The sequence below is a fragment of the Dipodomys merriami genome, unplaced genomic scaffold (assembly GCF_024711535.1).
Source record: "Dipodomys merriami isolate MVZ:Mamm:240054 unplaced genomic scaffold, mDipMer1.0.p SCAF_427, whole genome shotgun sequence".
NCBI classification, from domain to species: domain Eukaryota; kingdom Metazoa; phylum Chordata; class Mammalia; order Rodentia; family Heteromyidae; genus Dipodomys; species Dipodomys merriami.
In genome coordinates this window covers 670605-689523 of record NW_027205904.1, presented here as the reverse complement: position 1 = coordinate 689523, position 18919 = coordinate 670605, and the positions used below count along the sequence as shown (strand labels likewise).

Sequence of the window (18919 nt, the reverse complement as noted above, 5' to 3'; positions counted from 1 at the left end):
AGGCAAGTTTTGTATACGTGTGTGTGTGTGTGTGTGTGTGTGTGTGTGTGTGTGTGTTTAATACTTCTATTAAGCTGAGTACTGGTGGCTAATGCCTGTAATCCTAGCTACTCAAGATGCTGAGATCTGGAGTATGGCAGTTCAAGTATGGGCAGAAGTCTATGAATTAACCAGTAAAGTCTCCAATTAACCAGCAAAATGATGTACTGGATACATGGCTCAAGTAATAGAGCAGTAGCTGTGAGCAAAAAAGCTGAGTAAAAATACAAGGTCCTGAGTACAAGCCCTGGTGTTGCCACACAAAAAAAGTACTATTTTTGCTGAGCACCGGTGGCTCATGCCTGTCATCCTAGCTACGCAGGAGGCTGAGATCTAGGATCATGGTTCAAAGCCAGCCTGGGCCGGAAAAGTCCATGAGACTCTTATCTCCAATAAACCACCAGAAAACTGGAAATGGCACTGTGGCTCAAGTGGTAGAGTGCTTGCCTTGAGCTGAAGAGCTGAGGAATAGTGCCCAGGCCCAAAGTCAAGTCCCAGGACCAACAAAAAACAAAACAAACTATTTTCATTTGTAGAAAACAACAACAATATGATTTTAATACTCTTTATATGCTTTGTTTTAGGTTGGTACAGAGGAGTTTCAACAAAAAAGCCAAATGTAAAGGTAAGGAAAAGTTTATCATGACTTTTTAAAAAATGTAGGTAGGACCTGTCCAGTTTGTTTACAGAAGCTATTACTGGTCCATATTTTAATATTTTGTATTACTATAGTATTTGTTTGTCTTCAAAACTGTAAGGGAGGGAGTGGGGAAAGGAAGGGATAGTGTGAGAAAAACCAAAGGAGTTGGTACCAGTGTTCAACAAGAAATGTACTCATTACCTTACTTATGTAATTGTAACCCCTCTGTATAGCAACTTTACAATAAAATTTAAAAAATGTATCAAACTCTTCTCTGTCTCATAATCATTTTTCTGTAAGGACAATTGGAAATGTACATTTTCTGAAAGCACAAAATTTGTCTTGCGGTAGCTTATTTAGGCTTAAAAAACTTATTGTTACTATAAAGGTGATATACAGAGGGATAACAGTTTTATATGTCAGGTTATAAGTATGTCTCTTTTGGAATTTCTTTCTAATATTTTATAGAAAGTAATTTGATTCAGAGGCTGAATTCTGTGGAATTAAATGAATAGCTAATTTATTTCTAAAATACAAAAATGGAAAAACATCTAATGTTCACTTGAATACTTCTTTGTTGGTTTTTTTCTCTATGTGCTGACACTGGGGCTTCATCTTTTGCTTAGCTTTTCGCTAAAGGCTGGTGCTCTACCATCTGAGGCACGCCTCCACTTCCAGCCTTTTACTAATTAGCTGGAGATAATAATCTCTTGGATTTGTTTGCCTGATCTGGCATTAAACATAATTCTCAGATCTCAGCTTCATGAGTGGCTAGGATTATAAACATGCGCCATCAGTATATGGCTCTGTTGATCTTATTATTTTTTAAAAAAATTATTGTTATTATAGAGATAATACACAGGGTTATATTTACATGCATCAAGTAATAAGTACATTTCCTTTCATACAGTTTCATCTGTTCCCTCATTCTTTCCCATTCCCTCCCTCCCATCTCTACCCATGAGTTGCATAGTTCACTTTCATCAATGTTCATTGCACTCTACTACTGTACCTTTTCATCCTTTTTCCTCAAGTTCTGTGTCCTCCTCTGACCCTCCCACAGATATGCATGTGAATACACCATATGTAGGTTAAGAATACAGAATCATCTGAAAAAGAAAAAGAGAAATTAAGAAAAAAGTCCTTTGTTTCCATATCTTTGGAATTCATTTCAGTATGTATATTATTATATATATATATATGAAAAGGTGTTTGGGTGTTACACCTTTGTGATTCTCTCCTAAAACTATCTTCTTTTGGTTTCTTTTGGTGTGTGAGTATCTACAATCCAATATAATTTGTGATATCCCAGTGTGTTTTACATCTTCCATATATCAGGGAGAACATATACTGTTTGAGTCTCTGAGCTTGGCTTACCTCCCTTACCATGATCTGTTCTAGTTCCATCCATTTTCCTGCAAATGACATTGTTTTAGTCTTTCTAATGCTGTGTAAAATTCCATTGTATATAGGTACGTTTCTTGGAACCACTCATCTATTGTAGGGCATCTGGATGAGTTCCATATTTTGGCTGTTGTGAATAGTGTGACAGAGAAAATGGATGTGCAGGTGTTCTTATCATATCCTGGGTCATGATGTTCAGGGTAGATGCCTAGAAGTGGTATGGCTGGGTTGTAGGTAAAGTCTATGTTTAGTTTTCTGAAGAATCTCCAGACTACTTTCCAGAGTGGTTGTACTAGTTTACATTCCCACCAACAGCTCAGTAGGGTTCCTTTTCTCCCACCTTCCCACCAGGATTTGTTGTTTGAGTTCACAGGTTGGCCAGTCTTCCTGGGGTGAGGTGGAATCTTAAGTTTGTTTTGATTTGCACTTCTTTTATGGCTAGGGATGATGAGCATTTCTTCATGTATTTCTTTGCTGTTCTTCCTTCTTCTGAGATATCTCTCCTTAGCTCCCTTGCCCATTTAGTAATGGGTGTATTAAGTTTGAGAAGGGTTAGTTTCTTGAGCTCCTTATATATATTGGATATTAGGCCTTTGTCTGATATATTGCTGGTAAAGATCTTTTCATAGTGGGTTGCCTGTCTTTCTAGTTTAGTAACTATGTCTTTGGCTGTGCAGAAACTTTTTATTTTAATGTAGTTCCATTTGTCCAATCTCCCTCCTATCTGTTGTGCCCCTAGGACTCTATTCAGGAAGTTCCTGCCTATAATTATAAGTTCTGTTTCTCCTCTCCTTTGCAGTAGTTTCAGAGTTTTGGATCTGACATTGAGGTCTTTGATCCACTTTGAATTGATACTAGTGCATGATAAGAAGCAGGGATCCACTTCCACTTTTAGTTTTCTGCATATAGCTACCCTGTTTCCCAACACCAATTGTTGAAGAGGCTGTTTTCCCTACTGTATGTATTTGGCTCCTTTGTCAAATATCAGATGCTTTGAGTATGTGGTTTTATTTCTGGGTCTTCTAACCTGTTCCATTGGTCTTTTTTTTTTTTTTTTGGGTCTGGTTGTGGGGCCTGAACTCTGGGCCTGGGTGCTGTCCCTCAGCTCTTCAGCTCAAGGCTAGCGCTCTACCACTTGAGCCACAGCACCACTTCTGGCTTTTTTCTTATGTGGTGCTGAGGAATCGAACCCAGGGCCTCATGCATTGCAAGGCAAGCACTCTACCACTGAGCCACCTTCCCACCCTCCATTGGTCTTTGAGTCTAATCTGTGCCAGTACCAAGCTGTTTTTGTTATTACGACTGTGTAGTAGAGTTTGAAATCTGGTATTGGGATACTGCTCTCATTGCTTTAGCAAATAGGTCTTTCGTTGTTCCATATCAATTTGTGGATTGCATTCTCTGTATCAGTAAAGAATGATGTTAGGATTTTGATGGGGAATGCATTGAATTTGTTTATAATTTTTGGAAGTATGGTCATTTTCACAATATTAATTCTACCTATTCATGAACATGGAAGGTCTTTCCATATCTTGGTATCTTCTTTGATTTCTAGTTCATTTTTTTTGTCAGTCATGGGGCTTGAATTCAGGACCTGGGTACTATCTCTTTGATTTCTTTCTTCAGATTTTTATAGTTTTGCTATAAAAACTTTTTCATCTTTGGTTAAGTTAATTCCTAGGTATTTTTTTGAGGCTATTGCAAATGGGGTTGTTTTTCCTGTTTCCCTTTTCCTCTTGTATATTGTTGGCATACAGAAAGGCTACTGATTTTTTTTTTTTTTTGTCGGTCATGGGGCTTGAACTCTGGGCCTGGGCGCTGTCCCTCAGCTCTTCAGCTCAAGGCGAGTGCTCTACCACTTGAGCTACAGCGCCACTTCCGGTTTTCTGGTGGTTTATTGGAGATAGGAGTCTCGCGGTCTTTCCTGCCCGGGCTGGCTTTGAACCGCGATCCTCAGATCTCAGCTTCCTGAGTAGCTAGGATTACAGGCGTGAGCCACCAGCGCCCGGCAAGGCTACTGATTTTTGTGGGTTAACTTTGTATCCTGCTACTTTGCCAAAGTGGTTGGTCAGCTTTAGGAGTTTGGGGTTGGAGTTTTATTGGTCCTTTAGGTATAGGATCATGTCATCTGCAAATAGGAATACTTTAATTTCTCCTTTCTCTCTCTTTTATATTATTCTCTTGCCTTATTGCTCTGGCTAGGACTTCAGAACTAAATTGAAGAGGAGTGAATTGAGTGGACATCCTTGCCTTGTTCCTGATTTTAGGAGAAATGGTTTTAGTTTTTCCCCATTCAGTATAAGTTAGCTGTGGCATCTGTCACAATCAGCCTTTGTTATTTTAAGAAATATTCCTTCTATTCCCAGCCTTTCCAAAGCTTTGAACATGAATGGATATTGTATTTTGCTAAAGGCTGTTTCTACATCTGTTGAGATGATCATGTGGTTCTTATCCTTGTCTCTGTTGATTTGGTAAATTACATTTATTGATTTGCGTATGTTACACCAGACTTGCATCTGGGGAATGAAGCCTAGTTGGTCACAATGCATGATTTATTTGATTTGTCTCTGGATTCTGTTGGCTGATATTTTATTGAAGAGCTTTGCATCTGTGTTCATCAGAGAAATTGGTCTGTAGTTCTGTTAGGACCTGTGAGTGAGAAAATCCAGAGGTATGGTTAAGGGGGACAAAGGAGTTTTATTAGTCGGTCTGCAACTACCCTATCTTAGGTTACCTCAGAACTAGGAGCAGCTGCAACCTCCAAGGGGGTGAGTTTTTTTCCTTTTTGCTTTCCCTCCTTCCTCCTTCCCACAAATCTTGCCTCTCCACAGGCCTCTCTGCGAGCCTCTGTGTTCTCTGCAGGCTTCTCTGCTCACTGAAGGTCTTTCCATGGCCCTCTCTGCTCTTTGCGAGCCTCTCGGCTTTCCACAGGTCTCTGTGCTGGCCTCTTGGCTCTCTGAAGGCCTCTGGGCTCTTCGCAGGCCTCACTGCAGGGCTCACTGTTCTCCTCAGGCTTCTCTGCTCTAGGCCTCTCCACCCTTCACAGGCCTCTCTGCTCTACACAGGTCTTTGGCCTCTGTGCAGACCTTGGCTCTGCACAGGCCTTTCCACAGGCCTCTCGGTTCTGTGCAGGCCCCTCTACCAGCCTAGGCCACCTTGGGCCTCTCTGTCAGCCCATGCTCTCCTCAAGCCCGAGGAGAGCCCAGTCACTGCTCTGCTCCAGGAGTTGCATCTCTTGCAGACTCTTGCAGTGTGTCTCCTCCTCTCTCCTTGGAACATCTAGCCTGTGTATATCGGTGCCTGGTCCCCCAGTGGCCCCGCCTGTGTGGTGGTGATGGCAGCATGGGAAAGGAAGTCCTGCCCCTCTGCTTCTCACATTCCCCACTGTTTTTTTTTTTTTTTTTTTTTTTTTTGATCCATTGTAGGGCCGAACTCTGGTCCTGGGTGCTGTACCTGAGCTCTTCAGCTCAAGGCTAGAGCTCTACTACTTGAGCCACAGCACCACTTCCAGCTTTTCTGTTTATGTGGTGCTGAAGAAGGGAACCCAGGGACTCATGCATGCAAGGCAGGCATTCTACCACTGAGCCACCGTCTCAGCCCCTCCAATCAACTCATTGATTTTTTAGGGCCAAATCCTAAACACCCCTCCCCCCCCCCAGGGGAGGAAGGAAGTCCAGCAGATAAAATAGACCATCTTTGAACTTTTTCCATACAGAATCTCCAGGTTAGAAGAGATGGGCTGGATCTGGGCTGGGCTGTGGTATTGTGTCCCAGCAGTTTCAATGGAGTGTCACACCTCCTGCATAGACTGCACACCTTTCTACATAGACTGGCTAAGGATATTTTTACATAGGGTTGATGGGCTGAGGCCCCCATTGGTTTTCAAGACAGTTTTAGGCAGAGGCCCAGGGCAATTTACCAGGGTGACAAATAACCGGATATAGACAGACACAGAAGGTTTAAGCCTGTAACCATTTTTGTAAGTGTAGTCTCTATACTTGCACACTTCTTTTTTTTTTTTTGGTCCGGTTATGGGGCCTGAACTCTGGGCCTGGGCGCTATCCCTCAGCTCTTCAGCTCAAGGCTAGTGCTCTACCACTTGAGCCACAGCGCCACTTCCGGCTTTTTTTTCTTTTTGCTTATGTGGTGCCGAGGAATCGAACCCAGGGCCTCATGATGCATGGCAAGCACTCTACCACTGAGCCACTTTCCCAGCCCTACTTGCACACTTCTTACCACAGTTTTCCATGCCTCTTCCATTTTATCCTGCCCTCATTTTTCAAAAAATGACTGTGGTCCCTTGGTCTTAAAGGGGATTTATGGGCAAAGATCATCCATCTTCTGTAACTTCTTCAAGCTGACTCAGGGGTGCTGACCCTACTTAGCCAGGAACCTATAACCTTAGACTATTTTACCAAGGGGTTGTCAGGATTAGATGGCCTTAAAAACAATATTACTCCAAACTGGAAATTATATACAACATTTAACAACTTCACAGACTTTTGACTACTTCCAGTTGGAGGAAGGCTGGATTTGGGTCTGTCCTGTTCTGTAAGTCCAAATGTATTTGTTCAGTATATTGGTGCACAGATATTGACCACTGTGGGTTTTTCATGGATCATTCCCTTTATTACTATGTGAGATGGTTCTCTTGGAGACAACAAATGGATGAATCTTGATATTTGATCCCATCTGTTGTTCTTTTTATTTTGATTGGGGAATTGAGTCTATTAATGTTTAGAGTTATTATAGAGAGAAGTGTCATGTTACCTGTTATTTTCTTGATTTCCTATATTTTGCTTCTTACTCTTTATTTTTTTTTCTTTTTTGTTGGTCATGGGGTTTGAACTCTGGGTCTGGGCACTGTCTCTGAGCTCTTCAGCTCTTCAGCACTCTACCACTTGAGCCACAGCACCACTCCTGGTTTTCTGGTGGTTTATTGGAGAGTAGAGTCTCATGGACTTTCCTGTGTGGGCTGCTTTGAACCACGATCCTCAGATCTCAGCTTCCTGAGTAGCTAGGATTACAGGCTTGAGCCACCAGCGCCCGGCTTGTGTTTTGCTTCTTTCTTCTTGGTCTTCTAGTGGTTTTTGTTTAATGTGTTTCCTTGATTTTGATTATTTTTTTCAGATTTTTATACTTCCCTTTAGTATTGTTTATAATGCTGGTTTTACTATTCATGATTTCCTTTTTTGTTTGTCTGGTTTTAGTTTTAGAAGATTTTAGTTTCGTCATCAAATGTAAATGATTGCTTTGCTGTTTGTGTTGGCAGTTGTTGATCTTCAGGGTTTGGATTATACCATTGTAGGCTCTCCTTGCAATGAGAGTTTGTGTGGAGAGATTACAGTGATTCTAATTTTCTTTCCATTGTAATATAGCTCCTTCTTTGGTTTTTCAGCATTTGAAATCAGTTCCTTGCTTTTCAAATTTAATGTTTGTACTATGTTGTCTAGAAGTGTTTCTTCTTGGATCCTGTCTACTGGGGGTTCTTGTATGCTTCTGTAAGGTGGGTGATTTTTTTTTTTTCTAGTAAGATTGAGGAAGTTCTTTGTTATTATTTTACTGAATAGGGTTTCGATGCCTTTAATATTGAATTCTTCTCCCTCATTAATCCCAATTATGGGTAAATTAGATCTCTTGGCTGAATCTTCCAATTCTTGTCTTTCTCTTTGATAGGTTCTGAGTGTTGTTTCCACCCCTTTGACCTTTTGTTCCACTTCCTGTTTTATTCTTGACTCCTGATATTCTGGTTTTCTGTTTTACTTATTCTGTTAGGCATTCCATTGTGGTTTGCAATGTAGAAATTGAACCTTTTATGCTTCCGAGATCAGTTTTCATAGTGTTAATTTTGTCTTTTAATGGGATGGATATGTTTCTGTTTTTATCTCCATATCGGTTTTGGGAGTCCTGGATCTTCTTTGTACTCTTGAAATTGTACTCTTGCATCTCCCTTTTTATTTCATTGTCCAATTCTGTCATTATATGTTTAATCGTTCTTTTGTCCTCCATCTCTTCTTCACTTTCACTGAGGTCCTTCCCTGAATTTTTTGTTGGCTTTTGGATTTGGTTTATTGTCTTGATTGTTCATGAATCTTGTAATCTTTCGTTGTGATTTACTCATTTGGGTTCAAGGATTGTCAGGGACCTGGCCCAGCTTGGCTGTTGTTGCCCAATATGTGGTGGCCCGCACTTTGCCTGGGCTAGTTCACCTAGTGTGAACTAGACTTTACTTGGCCCCTGGGCCAGCAAGCACTTGTGTGCATCCCCATGCACCAAGCACTTGTGCTTGCATACTTGCCCCTGGGCTAGCTTAGCCCCAGGCCAGTGAGCTCTCTGCAGTTGGAGGGTACTTGGTCCTGTCTGTTGTGGGGACTGGGAAGGCTAGATTTAGGCCTTTGGGATATGTGCGAGCCTCAGAGGTGTGGGCCCCCATGGGCATGTGGGAGTTTGTCTGTGCTTGGGCCCCTAGTTGGTCACCTTGTAGGTGACCAGCACTTGGCCTTCAGCTTGGACACGTGCATGGCTTGGCCCCGAGCCAGGGAACTCTCTGCTGGCAGCTGGGTCTTGTCTGTGGTGGTGGCTGGGAAGGTTAGATTAAAGCCTCTGAGATGGGTGTGAGGCTTTGGAAGGGGCAGGTTCTCATGGGTACATGGGAGTTTGTGCTGTTTCAGGTTTCCCTGCCAGTATCCAGGACAGTGGAGGACACAGTCCTGGTCTAGTGTCCACCTAGAATGAGTCCTGGTGGTGTCTCGCTGGTGGGGTGTGGGGGAGTTAGGAAGGGCTCTGGTTTCTATGTCCTCTTAAAATATGGTGCCCCTTGAATGGGAGGGAGGGGTCTGGGCCAAGGTCTGTGTGTCACCACCAGCATTGGTCTTGCCTGTGGTGGTGGTGGGGTCATTGGGAGGGTTACTCACTGATCCTTGTGTTGATTGTGGGTTGACCGGTGTGCTGTGGAAGTTCTCTGAGTCTGGATGTCTCCATCTCATGTTGCTGGTCTCTGGTGCTCTTTCTGTTGGCCAGGTCCCTGTGCTGTGGAAGTTTTCTGTGTCTGGATGTGTCTGGGTGCTGCAGTCTCACTGGTCAGGTCCTGGAGTCCTGGGCAGCCACATAGCTGTGCTGTCAGTGTGGGATGGGGGTTGGGGGACGGCTCTTCACAGGTTTTGGTCCTTCTGTGTACAAGTTATTAGTCCCCCCCCCCATCCTGTCATTCTCTATTTGTTCATATATTTGTTGTTGTTGATTTCTTGGGGGAGAAGTGTGTGTTAAGGTCCTAAATTTGTTTGAATAGAGAGAGGTAAGGTGATTCCCTATTGCTTCACTGCTATCCTCTTCTGTTGATCTTAATATTCTTAATTTTTTATTGATACTATAAAGGTGATGTTCAGAGCGGTTACAGTTATATAAGTCAGGTAAAAATTACCATTCTTTTTGGACAATGTCATCACTTCCTTTGCTTTCTCCCAGTTTTTCCCACTTGTCCTCATTCTGAATACTCTAGACAAGCTGGGCATCAGTGACTCATGTCCATAATCCTAGCTACTCAGGAGGCTGAGACCTGAGGATCAGGTTTGAAGCCTGTAGGACTCTTATCTCCAACTAACCACCAGAAAACTCCCAAGTGGAGCTGTGGTTCAAGTAGTAGGATGCTATCCTTGAGCACAAAAGCTCGGGGACAGCATCAAGGCTCAGAGTGTAAGCCCCAGGATTGAGGAAATAAAAATTTTGAACAAGATCGCTAGTGTAGAACACTAATTTTATGTACTAGGTTTTAGTCTGCTATAACTGACCTAATTTATTAAAATAAAATCTATTTTAATTAGCAGTTATAATAGTTAGAACTACGTTCTTCTCCAGTAATACATTTGTAAAACATTATTTTTGGTTACTTGATCAAATAATTAATATTGTCCAATTTTCATGTAAGTTTCTTTAGCTTAATATTTGATGTATATTATGCTTTTTCTTAAATGGGAACATAAAAAATTTCACATTATTTTCCTTAAAATTGTTTAGAGTTTAAACTATCAGTTTTGAAGCATTTTATTAATTTTTTTTTTTGGTTGGTCATGGGGCTTGAACTCTGGGCCTGGACGTTGGCCCCCAGCTCTTCAGCTCAAGGCTAGCGCTCTACCACTTGAGCCATAGCACCACTTCTGATTTTCTGGTGGTTAATTGGAGTTGAGTCTCATGGACTTTCCTGTGCAGTCTGGCTTTGAACCATGATCTTCAGATCTCAGCCTCTTGAGTAGCTAGGATTTACAGGTGTGAGCTACCAGCGCCTGGCCATTTTATTAGTTTTTTCACAAATATATTTTTTGAAGGGGGGGGGTGGATCCAGTCATGGGCCTGAACTCTGGGCCTCGTCGCTGTCCCTTAGCTCTTCAGCTCAAGGCTAGTGCTCTACAACTTGAGCCACAGCGCCACTTCTGGCTTTTTTTTCCTGCTTATGTGGTGCTGAAGAATCGAACCCAGGGCCTCAGGCATGCAAGGCAAGCGCTCTACCACTGAGCCACCTTCCCAGCCCTATTTTTTTAGTTTTTAAAGTAATAATTATTACCTTAAGGAAATAATGTCTTCACATGTTTAATTAAAACTTCTAATAGAGGGCTGGGAAGGTGGCTCAGTGGTAGAGAGCTTGCCTTGCATGCCTGAGGCCCTGGGTTCGATTCCTCAGCACCACATAAGCAAAAAGAAAAAAAAAGCCAGAAGTGGCGCTGTGGCTCAAGTGGTAGAGTGCTAGCCTTGAGCTGAAGAGCTGAGGGACAGCGCCCAGGCCCAGAGTTCAGGCCCCACGACTGGACCCCCCCAAAAAAAATTCTAATAGACATGCTTTTTTGTTCTTGACATGATTGACATTTTGAGTGTGACAGTTTTTTGGTAATAGGAACAGTTAGCATCATATAGGGTCTCTACTGGTAACTTTCTCTTTTTTTTGGGGGGGGTGGTCTGGTTGTGGGGCTTGAACTCTGGGCCTGGGCACTGTCCCTCAGCTCTTCAGCTCAAGGCTAGCGCTCTACCACTTGAGCCACAGCACCACTTCTGGCTTTTTTTCTTTTTTGCTTATTGTGGTGCTGAGGAATCGAACCCAGGCCTCATGCATTCAAGGCAAGCGCTCTACCACTGAGCCATCTTCCCAGCCCTCTACTGGTAACTTTCATCCCATGTTGTTCCAAAGAACAAGGAACTCTGGATATTGCCAAGTATGTTATGGGGACAAAACTGCCCCTAGCTGAAAACTTTTGCCCACAGATGATTATTTTCCTTTTATTTTCTAATTTTGAAACACTTCAGGTATTGCTTTTCTCTCAAGATGCTTTTATGGGAATCACTATTCTCATTGCATTTTATTTTTAAAATCTTTATTAAATTTCTAGAAAGTTAGAACTTGAATAAATTAATGTCTTATAAATGAGTGGAAAGCTGTATTTTGTGATATTACATCCTATTTATCTTAGCAATATTTGTGATCTGTGCTACCTCTCAACATTGCTCCCAGTACTTGTATTTGAGTATCCGTATGAGACTGTGCACGATAATTACCTTTAAATTTTTGAACACAATTTTTAAAATTTCATGTTACTAAATAACAAAGTACCCCCAAATATAATGGATTAAACTAACAAATCATGGCATAGCATTCATACGAATGAAGGATTTGTTTGCACCACAGGCTGCCTACTGACTAGCCACCAGGGGAAATACTCCCCTGCCTACTGAGTAGGCCAATATTCCCCTGGTGGCATGGATACAAATGGCTGAAAGGTCCTACAGAGAGAGTTTCCTGAGGCCTGATTTATCTAAGAATACTGAGGCTAGTCCAGGATATCTGGTATGGTTATAACTGAAGCATATCTTCATCTGTGGTATAGTTGTCCTCTGTATCTCCTGGAAAGTCCACAGAGTGATTGTAAAGCATCCAGAAGAGCTGAATTACCCTGAGAGCTATTCAGCTAGTTGTCTATAAAGGACTTGCTTGTCTGACAATTCCTTGCTAAGGCTGTCAGACATAAGGGAAGGAAGGAACTGTCAACTAGTCTGTCATATTTACTGTGGTTTTGTTGATCTTTTCTTATCTATGAGATGTTTGTCACAATTTACCTTTTCTAACTGGAAATCTTTTCTCTTTTACAGGGGATATTTCCTGCAAATTATATTCACTTGAAAAAGGCTATTGTCAGTAATAGGGGGTAAGTAATTGTCCTTACTAAATTTATTTATAATTATTATAGGTTGCAGAAGAATTCTATGTGTGTCTTTTTGGTTCATGGTATGAAGCATATTATTGACAAGTTTTTATATAGAAAATATGTATTCCTTATTTATAATCTTGAGGATATAAATAAAAAATACAGTATCTGGTGAAGTAACTCTTAGTTGTGAATTTTATTAAAAAGATATATATATATATATGTATATATATATAGTATGCTAAAATATATGTGTACCATTTTGGGAGTAATTGATAGATTAGCAGCTTAGCAATGATTTTGTAATGTTTCTATATATCAAAGTGAAGGAAACTTAAGATCTTTTATTTGCAAGCAGAAATTGACCAATTTAGAAAAAAATTTTTTATGAGTCTGAGCATTGAACACAAAGCCTTATGCATGCTAGACAAGCACTCTACTAATGAGTTATATCCAAGTTAATTTTTTGTTTTTTGTTTTTTTGTTTTGGTCATGGGGCTTGAACTCTGGGATTGGGCACTGTCCCTCAACTCTTCAGCTCAAGGCGAGTGCTCTACTACTTGAGCCATAGCACCACTTCCAGTGTTCTAGTGGTTTATTGAAGATAAGAGTCTCATGGACTTTCCTGCCTGGCCTGGCTTTGAACCTTGATCCTCATATCTCAGCCTCCTGATTAGCTAGGATTATAGACATGAACCACCTGCACCGGACCATTTTGTGTTTTTGGTTTCTGTTTTTTTTGGGGGAGGTCTGGTCGTGGGGCCTGAATTCTGGGCCTGGGCGCTGTCCCTCAGCTCTTCAGCTCAAGGCTAGCACTCTACCACTTGAGCCACAGCACCACTTCTGGCTTTTTTTCCCCCTGCTTATGTGGTGCTGAGGAATGGAACCCAGGGCCTCAAGCATGTAAGATAAGCGCTCTACCACTGAGCCACCTTCCTAGCACCCATTTTGTGTTTTTGATACCACAATTTATATCTTTCTTATTATATGTCTATTAACAAATTATTTTAACTGCCGTTATTTTCAATATTTTTAATTTTATTTTTTTGTTGGTCGTGGGGCTTGAATTCTGGGCCTGGGTACTGTCCCTCAACTGTTGAGCTCAAGGCAAGTGCTCTCCCACTTGAGCCCCAGTGCCACTTCTGGTTTTCTGGTGGTTCATGGGAGATCAGAGTCTCGCAGATGTTCCTGACTGGGCTGGCTTTGAACTGTGATCCTAAGATCTCAGTCTCCTGAGTAGCTTGGATTACAGGCATGAGCCACCAGCACCCTGCTATTTTCAATATTTTATTTTTCTGAATTTAGTACATTGTAAGTTTGAACATTAATTTTTATATTTTCACATCTTTTTTGTTGCCAATTAGCATTCTTTCAGTTTGACTTAAAGTGTTTTCTTTTTGCAGGACAGATTTACTAGGAATGAAGTTGCTTAGTTTTTGTTTGTCTGAGAAAGTCATTATTTTATGCTTTCATGTTAATATTTAGTGTCCTTATATCTTTAGCTTTAAGAATTTCCTATGAGGGGGAGTGTAGTTGTGGAGATGGGAGGGAAAGGATGTAGGGGAAAAACAAAGGAGGAGGCAACAATGCTTGATAAGAAATGTACTCATTACCTTGCTCATGTGATTGTAACCCTCTGTACAGTATTTTCACAATAAAAAACTTATTTAAAAAAAAAGAATTTCCTGTAGCATGTTTTGCCATGCAGAACTTTTGGTTTTCTGAGAAAGTCTTTATCTCTCTTTCTTTTGTGAAGGACAGCTTTGTGCTGTAACATTTCCTTACTTTAAAATTTCAATTAAACACACTGAAAAGTGAAACAGTATTGTGGAGTTTTATCAAAGATAATGTGGCTATTTGTGTGGCTCTGGTTCTAGGCAATATGAAACTGTGGTTCCACTTGAAGATTCTATTGTGACTGAGGTTACAGCAACTTTACAAGAATGGGCCAGTCTGTGGAAACAATTATATGTGGTAAGTAATTGATTATAGCTTAATTGACCACTAAAGTTAAGTTGTACCAAATTAAGAAAATTATCCTGTCTGTTTTGTGGTTGGAAATTTATGAGTATTTTTAGTTTTCCAAATGCATGTGCTTAGTATTAGCTGAAATGTAGTAGACTGAATTCTACAGTACTACAAAGGAACAAAAGAAAAGAATGAGTAATACTTGCATTTTCATCTCAAGGGTATCATGCTGCATAGAAATTCAACTTCATAGAGCTATATATACTATGACTTTGTTTATATAACATTCTCAGATGACAAAATTTACAGCGATGGGATAGGTCTGTGTTTACCTCACACATTATACTTTTTGCTCAGGATTGCTTTCCAATCAGATCTTTGGTGCTACCATATTAATTTTAGTACTTTTCTATGAGAATCGTACTAACAAAACATTGGCATAAAAGCAGACATATAGATCAACAAAAGAGAAGATCCAGATAGCTATAGAAGATCACACACAGCTACAGTCATCTACTAATTTTTGGTAGTATTGGGGTTTTTAACTCAACACCTTGCACTTGCTAAGCAGGTACTCTACCCTTAAGCTTTGCCCTCCTGACCCTTTTTGCTTTAATTATTTTCCAGGTAGGACTGTACACTTTTTTGCCCAAGCCAGCTTGGACTGCAGTCTTCCTACTTACGCTTCCTATGTTGCAGTCATGTTCTACTACATCCAGCTTATTGATTGTCTCAAGGTTTTCCCAGTCTTTAGCCAAACTGCTTTGAATTGTGATCCTTCTGATTGACACTTTTCCAAGTAGCTAGGATTGTAGACATTAGTCACAGTGCGTGGCTAGCATTTGAGTTTTGACAAAGGCACCAAAAAATATATATTGGAGAAAAGACAGACTCTTCAACTAGTAGTACTGGGAAAAATGGATATCCACGTATAGAAGACTGAATCTATACTGAATGAGGAAAAGCTGAAAAATGTTTCCTCTAAGAATGTTATATCCAGGTGCTGGGAAGGTGGCTTAGTGGTAGAGCACTTGCCTTGCATGCATGAGGCCCTGAGTTCGATTCCTCAGCACCACATAAGCAAAAAGAAAAAAGCCGGAAGTGGCCCTGTGGCTCAAGTGGTAGAGCGCTAGCCTTGAGCTGAAGAGCTGAGGGACAGTGCCTAGGCCCAGAGTTCAGGCCCCACGACCAGACCCCCCCCCCAAAAAAAAAAAAAAAAAAAAGAATGTTATATTCAGGTGCCGTTGGCTCATGCTTGTCATCCTAGCTACTCAGGAGGCTGAGATCTGAGGATCATGGTTATAAGACATCTCAGGCAGGAAAGTCACTGAGACTCTTATCTCCAATTAAGCACCAAAAAAAGCAGGAAGTGAAGCCAGCCTGGGCAGAAAAATCCACATGAAACTCTTAACTCCAGTTAACCACTCAAAAACCGGAAGTGGACCTGTGGCTAAAAGTGGTAGTGCGCTAGCTCTTTGGCCAAAGAGCTCAAGGACAGTGCCCAGGCCCTTGAGTTCAAGCCCCATGATCAACCAAAAGATAAATAATATAATAATATTCTTGTATTTTTCACTATATTAGTGAAAGTTAGAGCCACGAGAAAAGAGATACAAATAAAAGGCATTCAAATAGAAAAGGGAAGAGACAAAATATTCTTTATTACAGAAGATATAATTTTGTATTTAGGTAAAGCTAAAGATTCCATCAAAGATTATTAGAAGTGGGCTGGGAAGGTGGCTCAGTGGTAGAGCACTCGTCTTGCATGCTCAAGGCCCTGGGTTCAATTCCTCAGCACCACATAAGCAAAAAGAAAAAAGCCGGAAGTGGCGCTGTGGCTCAAGTGGTAGAGTGCTAGCCTTGAGCTGAAGAGCTGAGGGACAGCGCCCAGGCCCAGAGTTCAGGCCCCATGACCGGACCCAAAAAAAAAAAAAAAAAAAAAAAAAAGATTATTAGAAGTGATACATGAATAACTGTGCAGGATTCAAAATCAACATAAAAATCAGTAGCATTTTTTACCCTAATGAGTTTGTTAAAATAGAAACAATTGAAGTAATACCATTCACAATAGCTATGGAATAACAACAAAAACAAGAAAACACCTAGGGACAGTTTTATTCAAGAAAAGACCTCCATAGTAAAAATTTTGAATCACTGAAGAGAGAAATAGAAGGCACAGCAAACGAAACACTTCTTGGGTTGGAAAAATTAAAAGTTAAAATTTTCTTACTTCCCAATGATATTGACAGATACAGTGTGATCTACATCAGAAACCAAATTGCATTCTTGATAGAATTAGGATAAAACTTTCCTTAAACCCAGTGAATGTAAAAGGACGCCAAAAAGCCAAAGTAATCAGCTGGGCAGCAGTGATTCACAACTGTAATCCTAGCTACTCAAGAGGTTGAGATCTGAGGATGGCAGTTCAAAGCCAGCCTGCACAGGAAAGTCCATGAGACTCTTATCTCCAGTAAATCACCAGAAAACTGGAAGTGGTGCGGTGGCTCAAGTGGTAGAGTGTGCCAGCCTTGAGTTGAAGAGCTGAGGGAAGCTCAGTGCCCAGTGCCAGCTGAAGCGCCCAGTACCAGAGTTCAAGCCCCACAACCAGGAAAAAAAAAAGCCAAAGTAATCTTTCTTGAGTAGAAAGGACAAAACTAGAGGCATCATACCTTATTTCAAGATATATTGTTGAGACAGCATAATAGTGGCATAAAAACATACATAGAACACTGAGTTACAATAAGGATCCTACAACTAAACCCACGCATGTCCAACCACGTATGTCCATCTTAACAAAAATGCCTAAAGCACAGCCACTTTAATAAATGGTGCTAGAAAAGCAGGATATGCCAGAAGATTGAAACTTGAACCTTTCACCCTATGATTGGGTTGTATAATATGTGTATATATACATACTCTCACAAAAATGTAACAGTGAGATAAGATATAGTGCTTATTCACAAGTAATACCACTTTCTGCTTTTCACCAAAACTGAGATTTACACTTAGCCTCATTATCTCTCAGTGCCTAATGGATTTTTTTTTTTTAACAGTTCATTCAATTCTAGCCTACAAGGGTTTGATACCACTTCTAGGCAGCTCTGGCTAAGATTTGGCCTTCTGATTCACTTTGCTAAAACCCAAGACTTGTCAGGTTCCCATAGGCAAGTGTAAGCACTGCCAAATCATTATCTTTTTACTTCAGTGTACAACTTAGTTTCTAGTTTACTAACCTATCCTCTCAATCATATGTTTTGCTTTTAGTTTTTTTGTGAAATGTATCTTTCTCCACATATTGTACATAATAGGTAGCTCATGTGGATGATTCTCAACATCCACATACACTTGTAATATGCTTGGATTTAACAATAAATAAACACTGTTGGCTATTGGAAGCTCTTGTTTCTTTTTGAGACAAGGGTCTTTTCCTTTTTTTTTTTTTTTTTTTTGGTGCTGGTCCTGGGGCTTGAATTCAAGACCTGGGCACTGTGCCTGAGCTTTTGTGCTCAAGGCTAGTGCTCCAACACTTGAGCCATAGCTCCACTTCCGGATTTTTTTCTTTTGTGGTTAGTTGGAGCTGAGAGACTCAAGGACCTTCCCGATTAGGCTGACTTCCAAACCGTGATCATCATATCTTAGTGGTGTCAGCTCCGTTCCCTTTTATTAATGAAAATGGCTTACTATAAACTCATAGCCATTTTGTGTTCTCAGCCTCTTGAAGTAGGCACTGGGATCCTTGCTTAGTATTAGGAATTGTACTGTTAGGTCATCTTAATAACACACTACCAACAATGTTCTTTCTTCTACTATGAACTTTTAGTTGTTAACAGTTGATGGATGAACAATCTGGATTATTTTTGTCTGAAACATTGTTTCAAACCATCCCCAGAGTCACTAGTTTTACATTGATTAATCCTCTTCGTATCTCCACATTTGGCTTCATAGAGTTGACAAACATCTTTTATCCTTGTACCATCTAAAGTCTTTGTGGCCCATATCATGACTTTTTTGAGCCTGTGTAGATGTATTATTGGTATAAAAATAATATGAGCCAGGCACTGGTGGCTTACACCTGTAATCCTACCTACTTAGGAGACTGATATCTGAGGATCATGGTTCGAAGCCAGCTTGGGCAGGAAAGCCCATGGAACTCTTTTTTTTTTGGGGTCTGTCGTGGGGCTTGAACTCTGGGCCTGGGCACTGTCCCTCAGCTCTTCAGCTCAAGGCTAGCGCTCTACCACTTGAGCCACAGGGCCACTTCCAGCTTTTTTCTTTTTGCTTATGTGGTGCTGAGGAATCGAACCCAGGGCCTCATGCATGCAAGGCAAGCGCTCTACCACTGAGCCACATTCCCAGCCCCGCCCATGGAACTCTTATCTCCAATTAACTACCAAAAAGCCAGAAGTAAAGCTATGGCTTAATTTGTAGAACACTCGCCTTGAGGAAGCACAGCTGAGGGACCCAGCACCCAGACCCTGATTTCAAGCCCTAGCATGTGCATGAGCATACACGCACGCATGCACGTGCGTGCACACACACACATACACATACGCACACAGTATTCAGTTGTTAGTCCTCACTATGTACATCAATACAACAGGAGTCTATAGATATATGCTTGCGCCTAGCTTGCACTTAGAACATTTTCTTCATTAATGATGAGATTACTTAGATTGTTTTGGAT

At 41.0% G+C, this 18919-nt stretch overlaps 1 protein-coding gene across 8 annotated transcripts in view; it reads left to right on the top strand.

Moving 5' to 3' along the window:
• The window catches only part of LOC138807677 (dedicator of cytokinesis protein 3-like), a 187051-nt gene that overhangs the window by 41018 nt on the left and 127114 nt on the right, over window positions 1–18919 (top strand). For all 8 annotated transcript variants that reach the window (XM_069993454.1, XM_069993455.1, XM_069993453.1 and 5 more), the window contains exons 3-5: window positions 624–664; window positions 12215–12270; window positions 14148–14244. In XM_069993454.1, coding sequence (XP_069849555.1) covers window positions 624–664; window positions 12215–12270; window positions 14148–14244 — 194 coding nt within the window. The remainder of the gene's footprint in view (window positions 1–623; window positions 665–12214; window positions 12271–14147; window positions 14245–18919) is intronic.